General features: G+C 39.3%; 1 protein-coding gene across 1 annotated transcript in view; it reads right to left on the bottom strand.

Annotated features, from left to right (window-relative positions):
* Positions 1–18,098, bottom strand: part of MTHFD1L (methylenetetrahydrofolate dehydrogenase (NADP+ dependent) 1 like) — a 137,680-nt gene that overhangs the window by 75,247 nt on the left and 44,335 nt on the right. Inside the window, exons 18-20 of the mRNA XM_088537067.1 lie at positions 16,366–16,506; positions 7,934–8,002; positions 3,713–3,824 (exon numbers count right to left, since the gene is read on the bottom strand). Coding sequence (XP_088393193.1) covers positions 3,713–3,824; positions 7,934–8,002; positions 16,366–16,506 — 322 coding nt within the window. The remainder of the gene's footprint in view (positions 1–3,712; positions 3,825–7,933; positions 8,003–16,365; positions 16,507–18,098) is intronic.

Consider the following 18,098-nt stretch of genomic DNA (forward strand, 5'->3'; position numbering starts at 1 on the left):
GAGAATGAGAGAGTCTGACATCACAAAGGAAAGCAAAGAAATAATCATCTAAACACAGATATACTGCCCCGCTCACTCATAAGCAGGGGACTTGGCCTAAACGCCCAGCTCCTTTCCTGGCCACTTTGCGGAAATGTTGGCTGGCCTTGCTGTTCAACAAGTAACTCCGGCCACATGGCAGCAATTCAGAACCAGCTCAGCAAGCCAATTTAGGCAAACTTTCACACAAGGGAGAAATTAAATGCCAGAAGGGGACTGCAGGCTGCTGCCAGAAGGGATTACAAGGCGTGTGAGGGACCACCACACTCCGAAAGCGGCGGCACAGATGAGCACATCCCATCTGTGCACAGCTTCCCAGGGCTCTGCACCATGCTCCCTGCAGCTGCACAGCCCACGAGCTCCTCAAGGAGCTAAAAATGCGACTTTCTCTTACCAAGAGAGTTTAAAATGAGAGCAAAAGGACTCTGAATAGTCAGTAGATAACAACAAGGCAGGGAAGAGTGAATGGTGAAAGCAAACTAAAGTGTTTAGGCAATCTCCAGCTTGTAAGGAGGGACATCTGAAATCAAAGCAGGAAATGCCTCCAGTCAGTTCACATTCACCATAGGACTCAAGAGTTGGGTTTTGCTTAGGTTTGCTTTTTCATCCAGATTGTCTACAATATTGTTAGCCAGCAAGACTCAAAAGGCACAGCAAGTAGAAAGGCCAAGGGCCATAATGTCCAAGTCCACGTGCAGAGCAAATAGAAAAAACAGGCAACAGAGCAGGCCTGCAAGAGAGAGAAAATAAAGCTTAAAAATAAAAGTTGAAAGACAATTTCTCAAGAGATTTTGTGCCATGGCTGCAGAACAGGGTCACAGAAACAGTGGGACCCGCACAATTGAAACTGGTTTCTCACTGCTGTCCGTCCCACATCACCCTCCCCTGCTCCAGCTCTGGTGTTTTTGTGACTCTGGGCTGAACTGCTTCTGTGTTAAGTCAGCAGAAAACTAAGCCAACAAAAAGGGGAATAGGTTTCTGCTGGGATGTCATGCAAAAACCCTTCTGCACAGGCTGGGAAAGGAGACAGGCTCAGCTGCTGTGACACTGCAGGCTCAGGCTGATTAACTATTGCGCTCACAGAGTTTTGCTGGCACTGTAAAGCTCCAAACTAGATCAGAATTTTACAAATATTTATTTCAGGAAAAACACAAAAACAACAAAAAAATCCCCCAAAAACAAACAAACAAAAACAAACAAAAAAACTACTGGCTTATTCAGCACAGCTCCTCCTCCTCTTGCTGCATGTGCAACTGTTTGCCTAGCCCCTGTGTGTGAGGGGAAGGAAGGGGATTTTTTTGTTGTTGCTTTTGATTGAGACCACTTTTCCAGTTTGGTTTATCATGTAATTCTATAAACAGGTGTGTTGGCAAAAACCAAGGGTTGCACGGGACTGGAAAGAAGCAGCAGCAGGGAGGATGTGCTTGAACCATCACTGTGAGAAATAACATGGAAATATTCGTGAAACTACACTGCAAGTTCAGGTCATACTGTCCTGTTAACTCAGTGCAGGCACCTCACAGGCGACAGTTCTGCTCTGAAACAACTAGGGCTTAATAGACTAATAACAATAAATAAATATCAGAAACAAAATCAGCCCTCACCTCCTACATTCAACACATCAAATAATTTCTCATGTCCCTACCTTGGTCAAAGCTGCAGAAGGTCAGGAGCCAATCTAACAGCTCACTGTGCCCAGAATGCCTCTCCTGGCCATGAAGTCTTGCCCTTTACCTTGTGCTATTTCCACCACTGCTTGGATTCTTTTGTAAGCTTATGCACCTTACCTGCATGGCAAAACATGAACTGAAATCACTCAGACAAGAATCTCATGCGTGCCAGCATCCAATGCTAGGGAAGGACCGGAACTGCACAAGAAACAGATGGAGCAAGAAAAAAATGTGCAGAAGTGAAAAATTCTAACAGGAGGGAATACCTGAACTGCTTCATCTCCTTCCAGACCTGCAGTATAGCAGCCTTGAACTCCCACTATCAGCACTACCTACAGCATCAGCCTTCCTTGCCACGTTTTAGTGGCAGTATGGCGTTCAGACACACATTGCACACAAATAGGACAAAATTGAGTTTCTGGATATATATATATATATATATATGCATATATATATTGCTGTGAAGCTTCACAGGGCTCTGAGCTCTCTACTTGGATTACTCACAGTGGACTAGTCCACATTTTATATCCATCAACTTAGACTTAATTTGGGTAGGGACAGACAGTAGTTAATAATCCAGCAGTGCTCCATATGCTGTCTGTCAATGTGCTCTCTATATAAGAAACAATACTTTTTTTTTTTTCAATGGTAAAGCTCTCAGTAAATAACATCATTAGAACAACTGCTGTTACTGTGACTACCTGCAAACTGTACTTAGGTAGGCACCAAGTCATAGTTCTTAAGCAATTAAGACTATTTAAACTGGGGGTGCTCTGGTCACTCCACTTTCTTTCATATATGCATTTCCTTGAAATGTAGTTAGCAGGGTGCTCCGTGTACAGAAGAAGGAATGTTTGAAAAAATGCAAAAGTCACTGCTATGGTAGCATGTTAGTGCCCCTTTCATCTTATTAAATCTGAAGCATGAAAACACGAAAAATACTTATAACATCTAGCTCACCGTTAAACACCTGGTCACAGGTTTATTTTGTCTGCCATACTACAGAAGACTCTCCAGGTTTCCCGCTCTAGAATCGTATTGTTACTGTTCAGATTCACAATGTGGCAAAGTATTTAAATCGCAACTATTCTCTAAAGCAAACGTCACTATTTAGCGCAGCGCTGGATGCAGTGCTTAAGTCTCCTGCTAAAAATAGTCTGTTTACATATGTAAGAATCCTAACCATCCGGAAGTCGGCACCAAAACCTCAGCACTCAGACTCTAAACCAGGCCAAGCTCCAACTCTGATAGTAGTTTCAGTCTGATTAGTCTGATACAGTTTCAGTTTGAAAGGACTGAGTGTGTGTTGAGGATATTTGAGGTACAGTGCAGATACTTGCAAGGAAGTGCTGTAAGCCCTACATGGCCATTCTGGAACCTTCTGCAAGAGCTTTGCAGGGAGAACTACTAATCCAAAATCGTTCATCCACTTCCTTGCTTTCACAGGGAGATGACGACCTCATGGTGAGGTTCCACAATGTAGTTGGACCAACCTAATGGCTCACGGCCACCAAAAAAGGAGGGGTCTCTTCTTTTGCCATCTCCCATCTTCTGCTCCCAAGCTTGCTGTTCCCTTTGCACTGGATCTGGAGCTTATCTGCCCCCGATTTGTCTTCACTTGCCAAACTAGCAGAGAAATCATCCAACAACAACAAAAAAAAATAAATGGTTTACATCAGTTTAGCACAGGGATCACACAAATACTAATGCAGAGAAGTACAGGGCACCTCTTACAATGTAATCAAGTAATTTAACTGGCTCAGCTATTTTGTGCAACCTCAGACAGCAATGGGAACACTGAGACAAAGCATGGTAAGAGAAACAGTGCTTTGAGTTTTTTTTTTTTTTTTTTTTTTTTAAATACATTCACTTTAAGATCATTATTATTAATCTAACATGAAATAGCACTCTCACTACTATACTGCACTTATTGCACTTTCATTTACATTACTGTTTGCCAACTTAGCAAAAACCATAATGTAATAAATAAAACAAGAACTTACCCACAAATCCTTTTTCTCCGACTAATTTAAGGGCGATTTTATCTGCCAAAACCGAAGAATTCCCATGTGCAATATTAGCAAAAGGTCCAGCATGAACAAATACTGGTGTCCCCTAAAGAATAGAAAATATATATATTTTTAATAACATAACAGAGAGCTAAGAACACTAAATCAATGTGCAGACTGACCAGAATGCTCTACAAATCAAAAACATACATAAGTAAGTATTAACTGTCAAATAATTTCTCCATTCTGAGGCACATAGCAGGTGCCTGAGATGCCACCCCTACTGTCCAACTACAAAATTCTTAAATAAGCCCACTGTCATAGTAATGCTTTTAAAACTGTCCCAGCTAGTGAAAGAAAGGATAGGAAAACAGATCTACATCAATGTTCTTTACACAGTTGGGATTTGGAGCTACTGCCAAACCTCAACATTTCAGGCAAACTACTGTGCAATCATCCTCAATTTTTGACTAGAAATATCACTTAAGGAGGATAGGTTTCAATGGATCAGCTGCAGGTCACATCCAACATCCTTATGAACCACAACATATTTCTAACCATACAATAAAAGCTGTTAAATGCCTTTTTTTCCTCCACAGTAATTTTAAAAAAGAACCTTTTAAGGCAAAAAATGTCCATGCCCACCAGGACTCCCAGGGCCTTCTCTGCAGAGCTGCTCTCCAGCAGGTCAACCTCTAATCTGTACCGGTGCCTCAGGTCATCACTCCCTTGGTGAGGGACCCTGCATTTGTCCTTGCTGAACTCCATGAGGTTCCTCTCTGCCCAGTTCTCCAACCTCTCCCGGTCTCTCTGCAAGGCAACACAGCCCTCCCATCCTCAGCAAACTTGTCGAGGATGCACTCTGACTCTTCATTCAGGTCACTGATAAAGAAATTAAATGGTATCTCACCCAGTATTGACCTCTGGGGGACATTGTTAGCAACAGGCCTCCAGCTTGAGCAGACAAGAAATCCCGAAATTTTGTAGCCAAGAGGCCCCCTCCCACTGACTAAGTTCAAACATAGTATTAAACTAGCACAGAAAGGTGGTTCCCCCTAGGTGTTCCAAAAGGAAGAAAAGCAGGAGTTATGCGAACGGTCTTTTTACAATGGCAATGATGGAAGAAAAATTGTTTAGAGACTGAAGGGAATGAGCTCCAGGAGAGCCTCGGGATCCTCAGGCACACCCTGGTATAGAGACCATAAGGCCTTCTTAGACTGAACTTCAGCAACTGTAATCAGTCCATCTGACCCGCTCGACAGAATGCCACTTATTTTTGTTACTCTCTTCATTAGTGCAAACAAGGGATATATTCTGCTAACTGTTTTCAGTACAAGAAATTTCATTATTGGAGTTTTAGTGAAAAGAAAAAAAAACCCTGAGTACCAATAAATATCAAAATTATCTGGCTTACTACCATTCACCCTTTCTCCCTTCTGGGGGCACCTCTTCACATGTAAACATGAGCAACCATCACAGAGTAGCCACACTGCAACTACAAGGAACTGTCCTGCACAGCAGCTGCTCTGTTATGCATGGTATAAATAAATGCTAAACATTAAGGGATCAGTTCACAACGAGAATAATTTGTCATGACAAACATGGATAAACACTATGAAATCATTTTGTATATTTTAAACTAATCCCTATTCTACAGTATTAGGTGCAAATACTACTGAAGTCTACAGTTTTTATAGGTACTAGTATTCCCTGCCATGTTTCCCACTTTGAGATTTTACTGCCATAAAACCTGTCAATCACTAATTCCTTGAGGTAGCGATATTTGGGAGGGGGTGGCAGGGCTGTGATGCAGGGCAGGAAAGCAACCTGCCTCCAAAATCAATCAGCTTTTAAATATATATATATATATATATATAAATATATATATATAGATATATATATAATATGCACATCAATTCACCCATAAAAAAAAGCATTCGTATCTAAGTTGGCAGTTCATTTCTGTGCAGGATTGGCATTCAGTCATTTCTGATTTACGAACCTATAATCCTTTTCTCCAGCGCATGTAGAGACTCCCATAAAGCTAATTTAAGTTTACTGAGCTGGCTGTTCTTTTCCTGTATTTCACAGTCTCCTTAAAAGCAACTCCTCAGATTGCCACAGGCCACGGCTTGAAGAACACCCCTCTACAAGGTCTTCTCCAGATCACAGAAAGGAGCCAACAGGGCTGTTTCTGCAACAGCTTCTTTCACCTGCTGCTAACATCAGACATTGCTCCTACAGATCACTCCAAATTAACTGCCGGTATGACCTAGAAGCCACCCTAAAGATCTCCCGCTCCCCCTTTTCAGGGGCTCTCTTTACCATTCTCCAGTGCCAGTGAGCTAGGACACCTGCCTCAGCGAGCAGTTTCATCCCCACTTGCAGGAGAAGCACCCTGCACGCTCAGAGCTAAATCTGTGTTTAATGCAAGCATATTATTCAGTGTTTCACCACAAGCATCATGCAGACACTGGACACCCTTGTCACAGGACCTACTGAGGCAACTTTTGCCAAATGGAGGGATTTTCATTCTTGGGTAGGTGCTTGGATAGGATTCCTGGCCTTGCACACCAAGCAGTATTCAAAGGGCAACAAATGTTTGTCTTTGAGATTCGAAAGGCAGGAGTGGAGCATGAAGTAGTCCTTTGAATTGCTTTATTTTGCTGTCATTTAAAAAATGATTCTACAGAAAGAATTTTAGGAAAAAAATATCCTTAGCTACTGCAGTCAGGGATCACCTAATCAGCAAAAGGTTTTGATGAAGGTTGACAGATGTTTCAGCCATAGCATAGATTGGACCAGAAAAGAATACCACATGAAAGAGAGAAACTGTGCCACTTAGAAATGTGAAAATAAATGAATGGAATGAAAAAAAGTGTGAATTTCCCATAACCAAATGTCTATCAATCAAAAGAAATGATTCTGACATTAATGACTGTCCTTTACAACACTGATACCACCACATTACTTTCTAACAAATACACAAGGCGTTAATAGAGTTGCAGATTAAACAGAACCAGAGCTACTTTGTGACTGATGCTTAGTACACACGATCATCTAAATGGCAATTTAATACATACTTCTGGCTGTGAGATACTTCTTTTTCTACATGTTCTCCAATTTCAATTATTGGATGTCACAGTAGTCCTGACACACATACATTCTTCATGCAACCACATGAAAGTAACGAATTACCTTTGAAGAAGTCAACCAAGCTGGCTATTGAAAAATAAATAAAAGTAGCATGACTTAAATCCTATTTCTCTAATATTCCCTGGGAGATGCAAGTTACCACGATCCAAACACTACAGTAATAATGTAGTTATCACTTTGAGATGGCGTAGTCAGGGACTGCATTGGTATTCTTCTAAATTCTTCAAATTGTCACCACACCAGGAATTGCTGTGAAATGTTCCAGCTAAGAGATTTGAGTCAAGCTTGCAGTAATATGCATTATTCTAGCTTTTCCCCAAATGCCTTCGGTTTTCAAAATTCCTTTGTTATTTACTCTCTTTTCTTTCTTCATCTTCCCAAGAACACTCTTTAACATTAAGCTTAGTATTCAAAAGCCAGGAGTGGATTGGTCAGTCCCAAAGTTAAGCCGTACCCTTCAAGCACTGCTTGAAGAGTTAAGCAATTCTTCAAGCTGTTGGAAGAAAGCCCACCAGGGGTGATCATAAATCACTACTTTGGAAAGCTTCATTTGGTTTCTGAGGCACTCTGAAGCACAAAGAGGAAGAAAAGACCAAAAGACCCTCAATGTTTTTTGAAGAGCACAAAATATAAGACAGAATAGAACAGCCTCAGAGAAGTGTCTGCCTTCCACTGAGAACAGTGGGCTGTGGGAATCGCCAATGGAACATAAGTGTAAAGCAAGCGACATATGGGATGGAAACATCCCTAGCACAGAGAGATGGGAAGCAGAAGGAGGCTTAGGCCTCAGAAGCCCCAGCTGCCCTTCCAGCGCACACCAGCAGCACAACTCCTAAAGAAAGGAAGGAAATAAAAGAACAAAACAAAAACACCAGAAGGGTATAAATGCAGCTCAAATTGATTGGTTAACATATACGAATGAACATTTGTGCTAAAATGCATTTAGGGAGTTGACCCGCGCCTGAACCCTGGAAGTGAAGGACTGTTGCCAGAGACAGCGCATGGAGAGCGGAATCTGAAAACTTGAGGAGAAGGGCTGGCATCTCGAGCCACACTCACCTCTAGTGTCTGCATCAGCGTTGGCTTAATGGCGTCTTTCATCAAAACTGCCAATGCACCCGTCACTCCCTAAAGAAACAACAACAGGAAAGTTTGCATTTTAAGGATATCAGTTTTAAGGAGCAATGTTTCTAAGTTATGATTACAGTCAAAATAAGAAGCCTTATAGTTTAAAGGAGATAAAGACAGCGTGTTGAAAAACCACCAGGGACAAGCAGTGCTACGCTGTTATATAACATATTTATTCAGTTCAATAATTCTAACATAGTGTATTTTCAAAACGATCCAGAAATATTAATCAATTTACTCTGAATACCTCTAAAAGACAGCAGGTAAATATTCTTTTCATTTCACAGACAGAATAGAAACAAAGTTATTAAGCAACAAGAGTGAGGATGTGCACAGGAGTGAATGAGGTAGTGGAAGAAAAGGTTACCAAGAGACTTGAGAAATCAAGAGGGCAATAATGTGCTAAAACTGCCTGAAGAAATGAAAGGTATATTTCACTCACGACAGAATAGACATCAAGAAACCAGATCAATATCCATCATCAACCAGAAAGGGTATTTGGAAAGACTTGTAAAAATACATGAGCAATAGACGCAGGGTGAAAGCAGATACAGATTTGTCTAGGGATAACTAGCAAAGGTACCATGAGAAAGGGGACAAAACTGAATGAATTGCTACAGCGTAGTTGCAAAAGTCGTACTCATTCCTAAAAAAATTGCTGGATATTGAGTATACATTTCACACTGACTGAATTTAAACTAATCAAAAAAACATGCCACTACAAAGGTACACCAGGTATCAATGTCCATTTTATAAAAACCAACTATAGACCAAGCACAGCACTATGAGATTAAAAGAAGAGTACCATCTGGAAAACACACGCATATATTCCAATTTGTTCACAAATTACATTGATTTTGGGAAGAAAATGTATTTGACTTTAAAGAACCAGTTCATGAATTAAAAGAAAAAAAAAAGTACTACTATAAGGCGTGGCTCACAAGTCTGGCAGAAAACATGAAAAACAGATTTTAAGATATTATTGTCTTTGAAAGAAACATTAAAACAAAATGTAAAGAGCAGCTGCCATAAACTGCCTAAAATAAAGGTTTCAAAAATGTGGGTCTATTCTCTGATTAGCTCATTAAGAGACAAAGAGTATTGTTCAAATAAAGAAACAAAAATTTGAACAATCAAAATTTGCATGAGAATTCTAATGACAGGCAGATCAAAGTGTCTTTGAGATAGGTCATTTTATAATGACAGTACTTTATACAAATTAAAATTTTTGCATCTTAACACCAACTTCAGGAGAAAATCATCATTTTCAGCCTTGATTAAAAATGAATAAAAAACTAACATAGTAAAATTGGTTTCTAGTAAGCATTGGTTTCTATCTAGCAAGTGTTTCTTTGGAGAGACTGAGGACAGAGAGCAAGGAAAGACTTTTGTCCTTCTCAGTTTGCAAACTTCCACTATCTACAGCTACAAATAGACCTACAAAGAAACAATATGAGAAACTGGATACTTTTCTCTCATGAGAATTAGCACACGCTAGATTTCCAGCTGTACATGTTAATTTCCAGATGTACATGTTAATGGAAGTTCTATTCCCAGTTTTAACGCTCTAACCCCCAAGAAAACTCCAGAATTTCAGCTCTATCACGAGTGACTCCCTCGTATTCATGCTTTCTTGTGCCCAACTATTCCCTCTTTGCATATGAACTGAAAGCTGAAGAACCAAAAAAGTGGAAAATATGTTAAAAAGAGAAATGAAATCACTGTTTCTTTTCACTTCCTCAGGTCCCTTTATAGCTACAGAGTGTTTTAATTGCTAAGATTATAAAGTGCTTATTCTAGACAAAGAACTTCAAAAAGAAATTAAGCACAAATCTCCCTGGAAAGCTAATGATTCATAAAGCTCATTTAACCATTATCCCATAAAATTTTCTGCTGTTAAAATAAATCTCACTTCAATATTTTGTCCATAAATACATTTTGATTTTATGACTCTGTAAAAGTAGCTGCTACTGTTGTTGCCTTTGATTTCTTGTGTTTTAGTTATTTTGTTAGTTTTCAGCTTTTTTAAAGTGAATATTTTTTTTGAATTTTAAATCTGTTCCATATGATTACTTGCTTCATAAGGATGATTCTACTCATTTAGAAGTCAGGCACATTTACAAAATAAAATAATGCCTTTTCCTGCCCCAATTCTTACTATTTATGACAAAACAAAACAAATTACAGTGTTAGGAATATTTTCATTAAAATCCAGTTTTAAACCTACTAATTTATCAGGACAAATACATTTTCCCCAATTTTAATGAGTTCATATTTTGTATTAGGATAAATTAAGAGTTTTCAGTATAATTAATTAATATCAATATCAGCCTGTTGCTTTTCAGCTGTATTGTACCTGGGACAGAGTTTCTCCCAACAGCACAGTGCTTCCCCTCAACCCTCAGCTGAGCCAAAGCCTGCTCCTTCTAGCTGTTAGTAGCACAAAAATAGAACGACTAACTTAGCTGTTTTCATTCTATCTCCTGGAAAGCAGTAGCACCACATACACAGACCAGTCAGTAGGTTGCAGGTAACAGAAATATTATGTGAAGAAAAAAGCTTTTAAGCTTTTCTTCCCATACCTTCATTTCTGTCTGCATCACAGGACATGAGCTATTCATTTGCCTTCAGTCATTACCATAAAAGAGAAACAGCTGCGGATATTCTCAGTGGATGATCACTGAGATATTTTAGGATATAAGAGGCAGTTGTAATAGCTAGTCAACTTTCTGAAGAAAAAAGAAAAAAAGCCAAATGGAAAACTTGACGTCAGACAGAGCTTCCACCAGGTCAGTGGCAAGGTTAACTACCTGATCAGGCACCATCAGCCCTAATGCTGTTCAGGGGGCACCTGCCCAAGGACTGACAAGCTTTAACTCATGCCAGCTGCAGGCAGCTAATCTGGAGATTCAGTTGTCTGCACCGTTCACCACAAGACATGGACTCATTCAAAGCAAGCATGCGAACAGTTGTTTGCTGACTCACGTGAACTTGACTGGAAAGAAGTGGGAAAGAATGTTTTGAGGGAAAAAGAAGAAAAGAATAAAAAGAATAAGAAATATTAAGGGCACTTTTTCCTCCCTTCCTTCCTTAATTTCTACACCTTTGTGGTAAACTTCCTTCCCTCCAAATACACAGACATGCATCGCTCAACAACAACTCATGGTATCTGAAGATACCATGCAAGAAATATGAAGATACCACGTGCAAAGAAAAAAAAATAGGTAAAAAGACTCCAATTAGCACACATCACATCCATCTGCCTGCCACGTCTTGCCTTCCAAAACTATGTTTTGCATCAACAACACTTCTTAAAAACTACACAGCCAAAAAATCTTCATATTGGTTGTCACGTTTTTGTCAAAATAAAAGTTCTTGTCATTCTTCCACATCCCAATCCTCCATGCATCTAACAAATGCATGGTTAGTTCAAAGTTCTGGAACTGATTCTAAAAAATATTTAAGGAATCAGGCTTCCCTTTCTACTTCAGAGGGGACAAATAAAATTTCACTAAAAATTTTATAAAAGAATTACAAGTTTAGGCACTCACACACCATTTAAACTTTTTAACCATGTAAGAACTTAAGGATTGCTAATTCCCATCAACTTGCTCACTCTCAGAAGAAATAAGAAGGATGGAGAATCAAATGTGTATGTGGATGCCCAGCACTCGAGTTTCCCTAAACACTTCTGAAGATTATACCCTTCCGATGTATCCCTGAGCCACTGGGGCAGGTTTGCTCCCCAGGATAGCAAAAAGTGACAAAGGAAAAAACTCAGATAGAAGTCCCATCCTCTCAAACAGACCTCCACAGAAACACGCTCTGAAGTCTATCAAAAGTGGAAATGAAGGCCAGCACTAGATCACAAGAAGGATAAGTGAGAGTAACGGCTACAAAATCAATGAAGGGCAGAAAAAGAAAAAAAAAAAAAAAAAGGTTTTCTTATAAGTGAAATAGTTTTACATCTCCTTTGTTTGAAACTATAGCCTGTAACAAAATTGATAACATTTTTCTGCAATATCAGTTATGAAAAATATTAAACCTCAAACTGCTAGCTGAGAAGAACAGCAACCTGTTTTTGAAATAAAGCATGTGCAAAATGTTTTTGATGAACTGGGGAGGAAAATATATTCAGCCATTCATATCATTTATAAAAATAAATATAAAGCTGTCTTTTTTATCTTTTTGGTCCTAGAATTATTGACATCTAACGGCATGGTTGAGAAAGTAAACTGAGAAGCAGCCTTACTTGAAAAAAATTGTAACATATTTATTTAATATTCTTCAGGATTCATTATTTCTAATCTAGGGCATACATACCCATTTAATTTAATGTGAAGATATGGTATGTGTCCATCACAATTCTAATATATTGTAAAAGCCAAAAATGCAATTCAGTCTTCAAAATACTGTGGAATGAACACCATATTTTGGCAAATAATTCTGTATGTTCCACATAGAGGCTAGATATTTAATCTATTACTCTTGTGGAAAGAGTCTTCTCAATTCATGAAGTATTCAATTTATCTTTTTTTTTTTTCTGTCTCCCAGCCTTCCTCCACATCTGGTTTGTATCTGTCAATGTATGTTTTACATTGTGCTATTGTATTTTGGTAAATACATTGCATATAAAGTCAAAGTTAAGAGCAATTTTATTTTTGTGAAGTATATTTTGTATACATCTGGAAACAAATTATAGAAAAGAGTTTAGTGGTTTTAGTTCAATTAGATTTTCAACAAACTGAGGATTTGTGTCAAACATTCAAGCTTGTGAAAAGGCAATCTGGGCAACATACAAAACATGATCCCTAGATTTTTTAAAAACTTTAGGTAAAACTGACTTCCACCATTCATTAAGGTCGTGTGACACTTGCCATTATAAAACTGCCTTTAAAATTTGTTAAAACTACAACTGATTGCAGTTCCTTCGACTAAAACATTCCACACAGTGAGATTCAAGCCTTGATTCAATCTTGATTTTATGAAAATTCAAACCAAGATGATTGAGCTGCTCCTAGAATGACAGCATTGTTTTTCCTACATTCATGTGTTTTCTTTCCAAGCTGTAAACCTTTACGTCCTCTCTGCTCCTGATTTGGAAGAAGGGTGAAAATTCAAGAGGAGAGCAGCTTTGTATCAAACCTCTTACCATCTCTGAAAACTTGTGCAAGATATAAATTGTGGAGAAAGCAAAATTGCAGTTCACCAGCATTCATCAGCAGCAAATGCTCAGCACTGCTCACACCCCCCATTAGACCTTAGCCGCAGCGAGCTCTCCACCTACACTTGGCTGCAGCAACCACAGCAAGAGTCTGCACCAGGCTGGACCAGCCAGGCTCCAGGCATGGGGACCGTGAGTGAAGATCCCTTCTCGTGAGCTGCTACAGGAATCCTCCTGCTGCCAAGGGGTCCAAAGGCAGGCATGCAGCAGGCACAATAACAGCACAGGCAGCAGGAGAAAGAGCTGATTGATTCTGCAATTAAATGCTTATGCTGGAAACTTTAGGTTTAGTTGCAAGCTACTGCAAGAGACTGAGACTGACGACCAGGAGCAGAGATGAACGAACAGCCCCACAGAACTGAAACTTATCTTTTTTTCTTGTGCATATGAATCTGCTCCTTCAAGAGGATTCTACTTGATAAGAGTACACATCAGCTATTCAGGGTTTCTCACTATGTACAAAATATCCAACAAAATATCTAACTCGATGAAGAAATCTTAGCCAATTTCCTTTTAGGACATTTCTTAAATCTCAGCATCTCAGTGTTTCACTACCATGAATAGGCCCTGCCTGTTTACGGAAGAAATAACATGATACACAAGGTTTAAAGTCAAAAGTATTCACTAATTTTGGGTGCTCAACTTGAGACATGTTAAAAATCATTTCACTTAGTTCAAAGTTCATAGAATCATAGAATGCTTAAGGTTGGAAGGGACCTCTAGAGGTCATCTAGCCCAACCCCACTGCACACGCAGGGTCACCTAGCGCACGTGGCACAGGGTGGCATCCAAGCGGGTTTTGAAGATCTCCAGAGAAGGAGACTCCACAACCTCTCCGGGCAGCCTGTTCCAGTAAAGTTCTTGATGATACCTCAGTAGATTTCCACCCTTTAGATCCTGGATATCAAACCAAACAGAGGAACATACAGTTTCTCATGGCCTGAAAGCATCAGTCTATATGGACACAGCATTGCACAGAAGCTCTGTGAAAAACACAAGAGTAGAATCCAACTCTCAAAGAGCAGAAAGGCTCTTTTCTGCCTTAACAATGAGGCCACTTTCCTTTTTTTCGTACAGTTCTCATCCTCATTTGTCACGCACTGTGCAATAGAGCAGGCAGGCGTCTCCATTTCATAATCCTGACTTGCACTCTGATTCTTGTGCATTGTTTGACGAAGGGACCTTTCAGACAACAAAAAAATGCAAATTCAGAGCCACAGAGGGTTGTCATACTTGTGCCCAATTCTTTTTCTTATGCAGTTTCTCTTTTGTATATTACAGAACACTGTTTTAAACTAGTACCGGTAGCATATGTTCAGCACAAGTGACACTACTCAGTGATGGAGATGCAAAGCATAAGAAGTTTGCTTTTATTTTTTTTTAAAGGGTCAAACAAAACCTAATTAGTAACACATATTTTACTGAGTGCTACTTTCATTTTATAGGCATAAAAAATTCAAAGTTTTTCGTGCACTGTTCATAATTTAGCCCTAACATCCTACAGAGCAATTACAGGGGAAATGCTCTGCTACTGCTCTGATTTCTGTTGAAAGCAACTGCTTTCATCTAGCAAGCTGAAGAACATTAAGTGGTTTAAAAGCGGTTAAATATTTTTTGGCATTAATACCTTAAAAAGCAAAGTTAGCATCAAGATTGTTTTTCTCTTTTAAATGTACAGTTTTAATCCTGACATGGAATTATTTTAAAGTTGTTGCATATGTATTATAAAGTAACTCCCTCACCACCACCCTATTAGGCCCAAAGCTAAGGTACACAATTGAAAAGGAGTATGAAAACTTCAACAGCTCAAATACTAAATGCAGTTCTTGCAGTTTTTCATTTTTGACATTCAAATTCCTGACATATGCAAAAGTGTCTTAAGATTTGAATTTCCTGCAAAAATTGCCTGCATAGTAGCTGATCTGGTTTGAATTTTAATGATGACTGTATTTAGAATTCTTTGCACCCTTATCACTCTCAATTTCAATCTTCAGTCCAAGAGAGCTAGATATTATTTTCACATTCCCTTGTTAAAATGGAGTTCATTATGGCTGTGAAGGTATTGCTGGCTCACAGGTTTGCTGTCTCTGTTGATAGCACAGGATCCTGATCCCTTCCCTTGCTCAAAAGCAGTAAGCTTCTGCAGAAGTCCATACAAAAGGGATAAGCAGGAGAAAACACTTTGCTTCGCAAGGGAAATGGGCCCATGTGATAGAGGCAGCTATTGTCAGCAGGGTGGCTCGAAATCACAGCTCCAAGGCATACTGTGGTTGCTACAAGGAGATATTTAAACGACAGATAACACATGAAAGGAAAGAATTATGGTATTTATTATATTTAGGGTGCACTGCTGATCTGCAATATATGATCTTAATTTGACCACTAGGCTTCAACATACAAGTAATGTTACAGTAAGTTAGTGGCAATCACGGTGAACTGACTCCTGGCATTTGGGTCAGATGGCGAGGGCTTAGGGGAAGCTTTGGCTGCACCAGAACTTGCCATACCCAAGCATGGGCTGAACTTCCAACCACGACCCCCTGAGTCGCAGCCTGGCTACAGTGCTAGGATTCAGGACAGAGGAGAGAGGAACTTCTTTCAGAAGCTGAAACAGGGAATGAGTAAGTGGCAATCTGCAAATATGGATGGGTAAAAAAAAGTCTTAATGATGTAAAGAGATAACCATTTCCCCAGAAGTAACAACAACTCCTGAATTAGGAATATCTTGTTTTAATTTCATTTTAGCAGTGTAAGGATTCATGTGGTAATTATCACTGAAGCATCTGAGCATCCTTGGCAAGTACAGTAGCAAACATTACCAATTCTGTCAGAGAGCAGCCTGCATTCTTTTGACTCCCCCCAGCACCAAATTTGTTTGCCTTAAGTATTGTGGAAATCTATCCAAGCAGGTTCTGCAGACCAGAGATTTCGTGAACCAGATGTTACCAAAAGACTTGGACGAGTTCATTTTACATCTTGTTCTCATTACAGGCAAGTTTTGGCCCAGATGATGATTTTCTTCAATATCTGACTGCGCTGTTCGAAACAAAAACCTTGGCACTCTCCTGCTCTTCTGCTGCTTCAAGAGGCAAAACATAGGAATCAAAGGTTATTTACAGGTCTGCAGCACTGTACATACCAAATCCTCTGCTGTTACCGGTTGCCCCTTTTTATCATTAGCCACCACCATTTTTCCCAGCCTCTCCTTCATATCTGCAAGGCTGGAGGTAAGTGCCAGAATGGCCATAATTTCACTTGCAACAGCAATATCAAACTGAGCCTGTAAAATAAAAATGAGAATCATGAATCAAATCAGAGTCAGGTCAAACACTCACAGCGAATTGTCAGGAACAGACATAGGAAAGACAGATGTCACACTGGAATTTAAACAATTCTGAATTGCAACCCACTTCAAACACTTTGTACTTCCTCATTAATATTGTATGTTACACTTCATCTACTTGGGGATCAGTCTTGACTGCTTAGCCCCTCAGCTCCCATTATCCTTATTAGAATCTCCCTCAAGGACCAAGATTTTTATTTTTATTTTTTAACTCTGGAAAGAAAAAGAAAAAATACCAGATGTATTTTCAACTTCTCTGGCATGAGCACAGATTTTTCCCCCCCCCCTTATCTGTAATGTCTCCAAGATCTTTTTATTATTATTTTAATTCTGGTTTCAAAAACATTCTTGTTCATTCTTTTGATCTCTTCTTGATCTTTCTTTTTCTATAGAAATTGAAAACTTAAGAGTTGAGATTGCCGGGCCCTGAGAAAGACAGAAAGACAGACAGAAAACACAAGAACTATTTGCAGCCACAGACGTATTGCTCTTAAAGAAACAGTCATATTGTGCAACACTTCAACCTAATATGAGCCATGGTCCTTATTTTTAAAGCTGTGATATGAATTAGTAATTTGTGTACTATTTTACTGTTAGAAAAGCCCAAGCCACATGCTGCGAGGAAATGAACAAGGTATTATGTGACAGGAATGCAATGTGGGCCTGAGGAACTGCAGCCTCTTTAATAATCTCCTCTTTAATAATCTCTCCAGCTCCAGTGACTTTAAGTCTCTAGAAAATGTATTAATTGACTCCACTCCATTACCTACATAGAAAAAAACACCTGGATTGGTCTGTACTTCAGAGCAGGCTCACCCCTGCACACCTGCACAATTCATCAAAACTTGTGATGACACATAAGCACTTTCCTGAATTCAGCCTCAGTCAGGCAGAGGTATATACCATTAATACCATAAATAATGAAAGCTAATTCTCTAATAGAGATATTCAGGGTAGGATTCAAATGAAATGCTGAAGTTATGAAGCAATTTTTTTCTTCCCAGGATGCAGTAGAACGCACAATGAAATAGAGCTCATGGTGAACACTGTCATTGCTGGGATTAAATGGATGCTACCATCTCTTCAAGGAGAAGAATGTGCCATGGAAGGCACTGCAGTGCACTTAATGCAGGCAAGAAGCCTGAGAAAACTATGCCCAACCCATATACTGGAATATTATCTGACTTTAGCAGGATGTTCATCAAGGAACACAAAATTAAGATTTTATTAGACATATTGTTGTTTTTAGATGAAGTATAAAAAGGACAGAAAAAACAATCCTAGGTAGCTGCCTAAATAGTGACACAGTATTTTATTGAAAAAACAGGCCCAAGACTGTGATAGCAGGTGCTATTTTAACTCTAATAACCTTTATACACTATGAAGTGCTGACAGAAGTCTTAGCTGTAAAGTCCGTTCTCTATTGATGAAAGGATCCACCCACATGGATTCAATTGCAGGATCAAGGCCATTGGTCATGTAATACTCTTTAGAAAGCACAGCACCCCTGTTCATTAAAATGCAGGCTT

The sequence above is a fragment of the Tinamus guttatus genome, unplaced genomic scaffold, assembly GCF_059628265.1.
Source record: "Tinamus guttatus ecotype Peru unplaced genomic scaffold, ASM5962826v1 Tinamus_guttatus_pri_ptg000716l, whole genome shotgun sequence".
NCBI lineage: Eukaryota > Metazoa > Chordata > Aves > Tinamiformes > Tinamidae > Tinamus > Tinamus guttatus.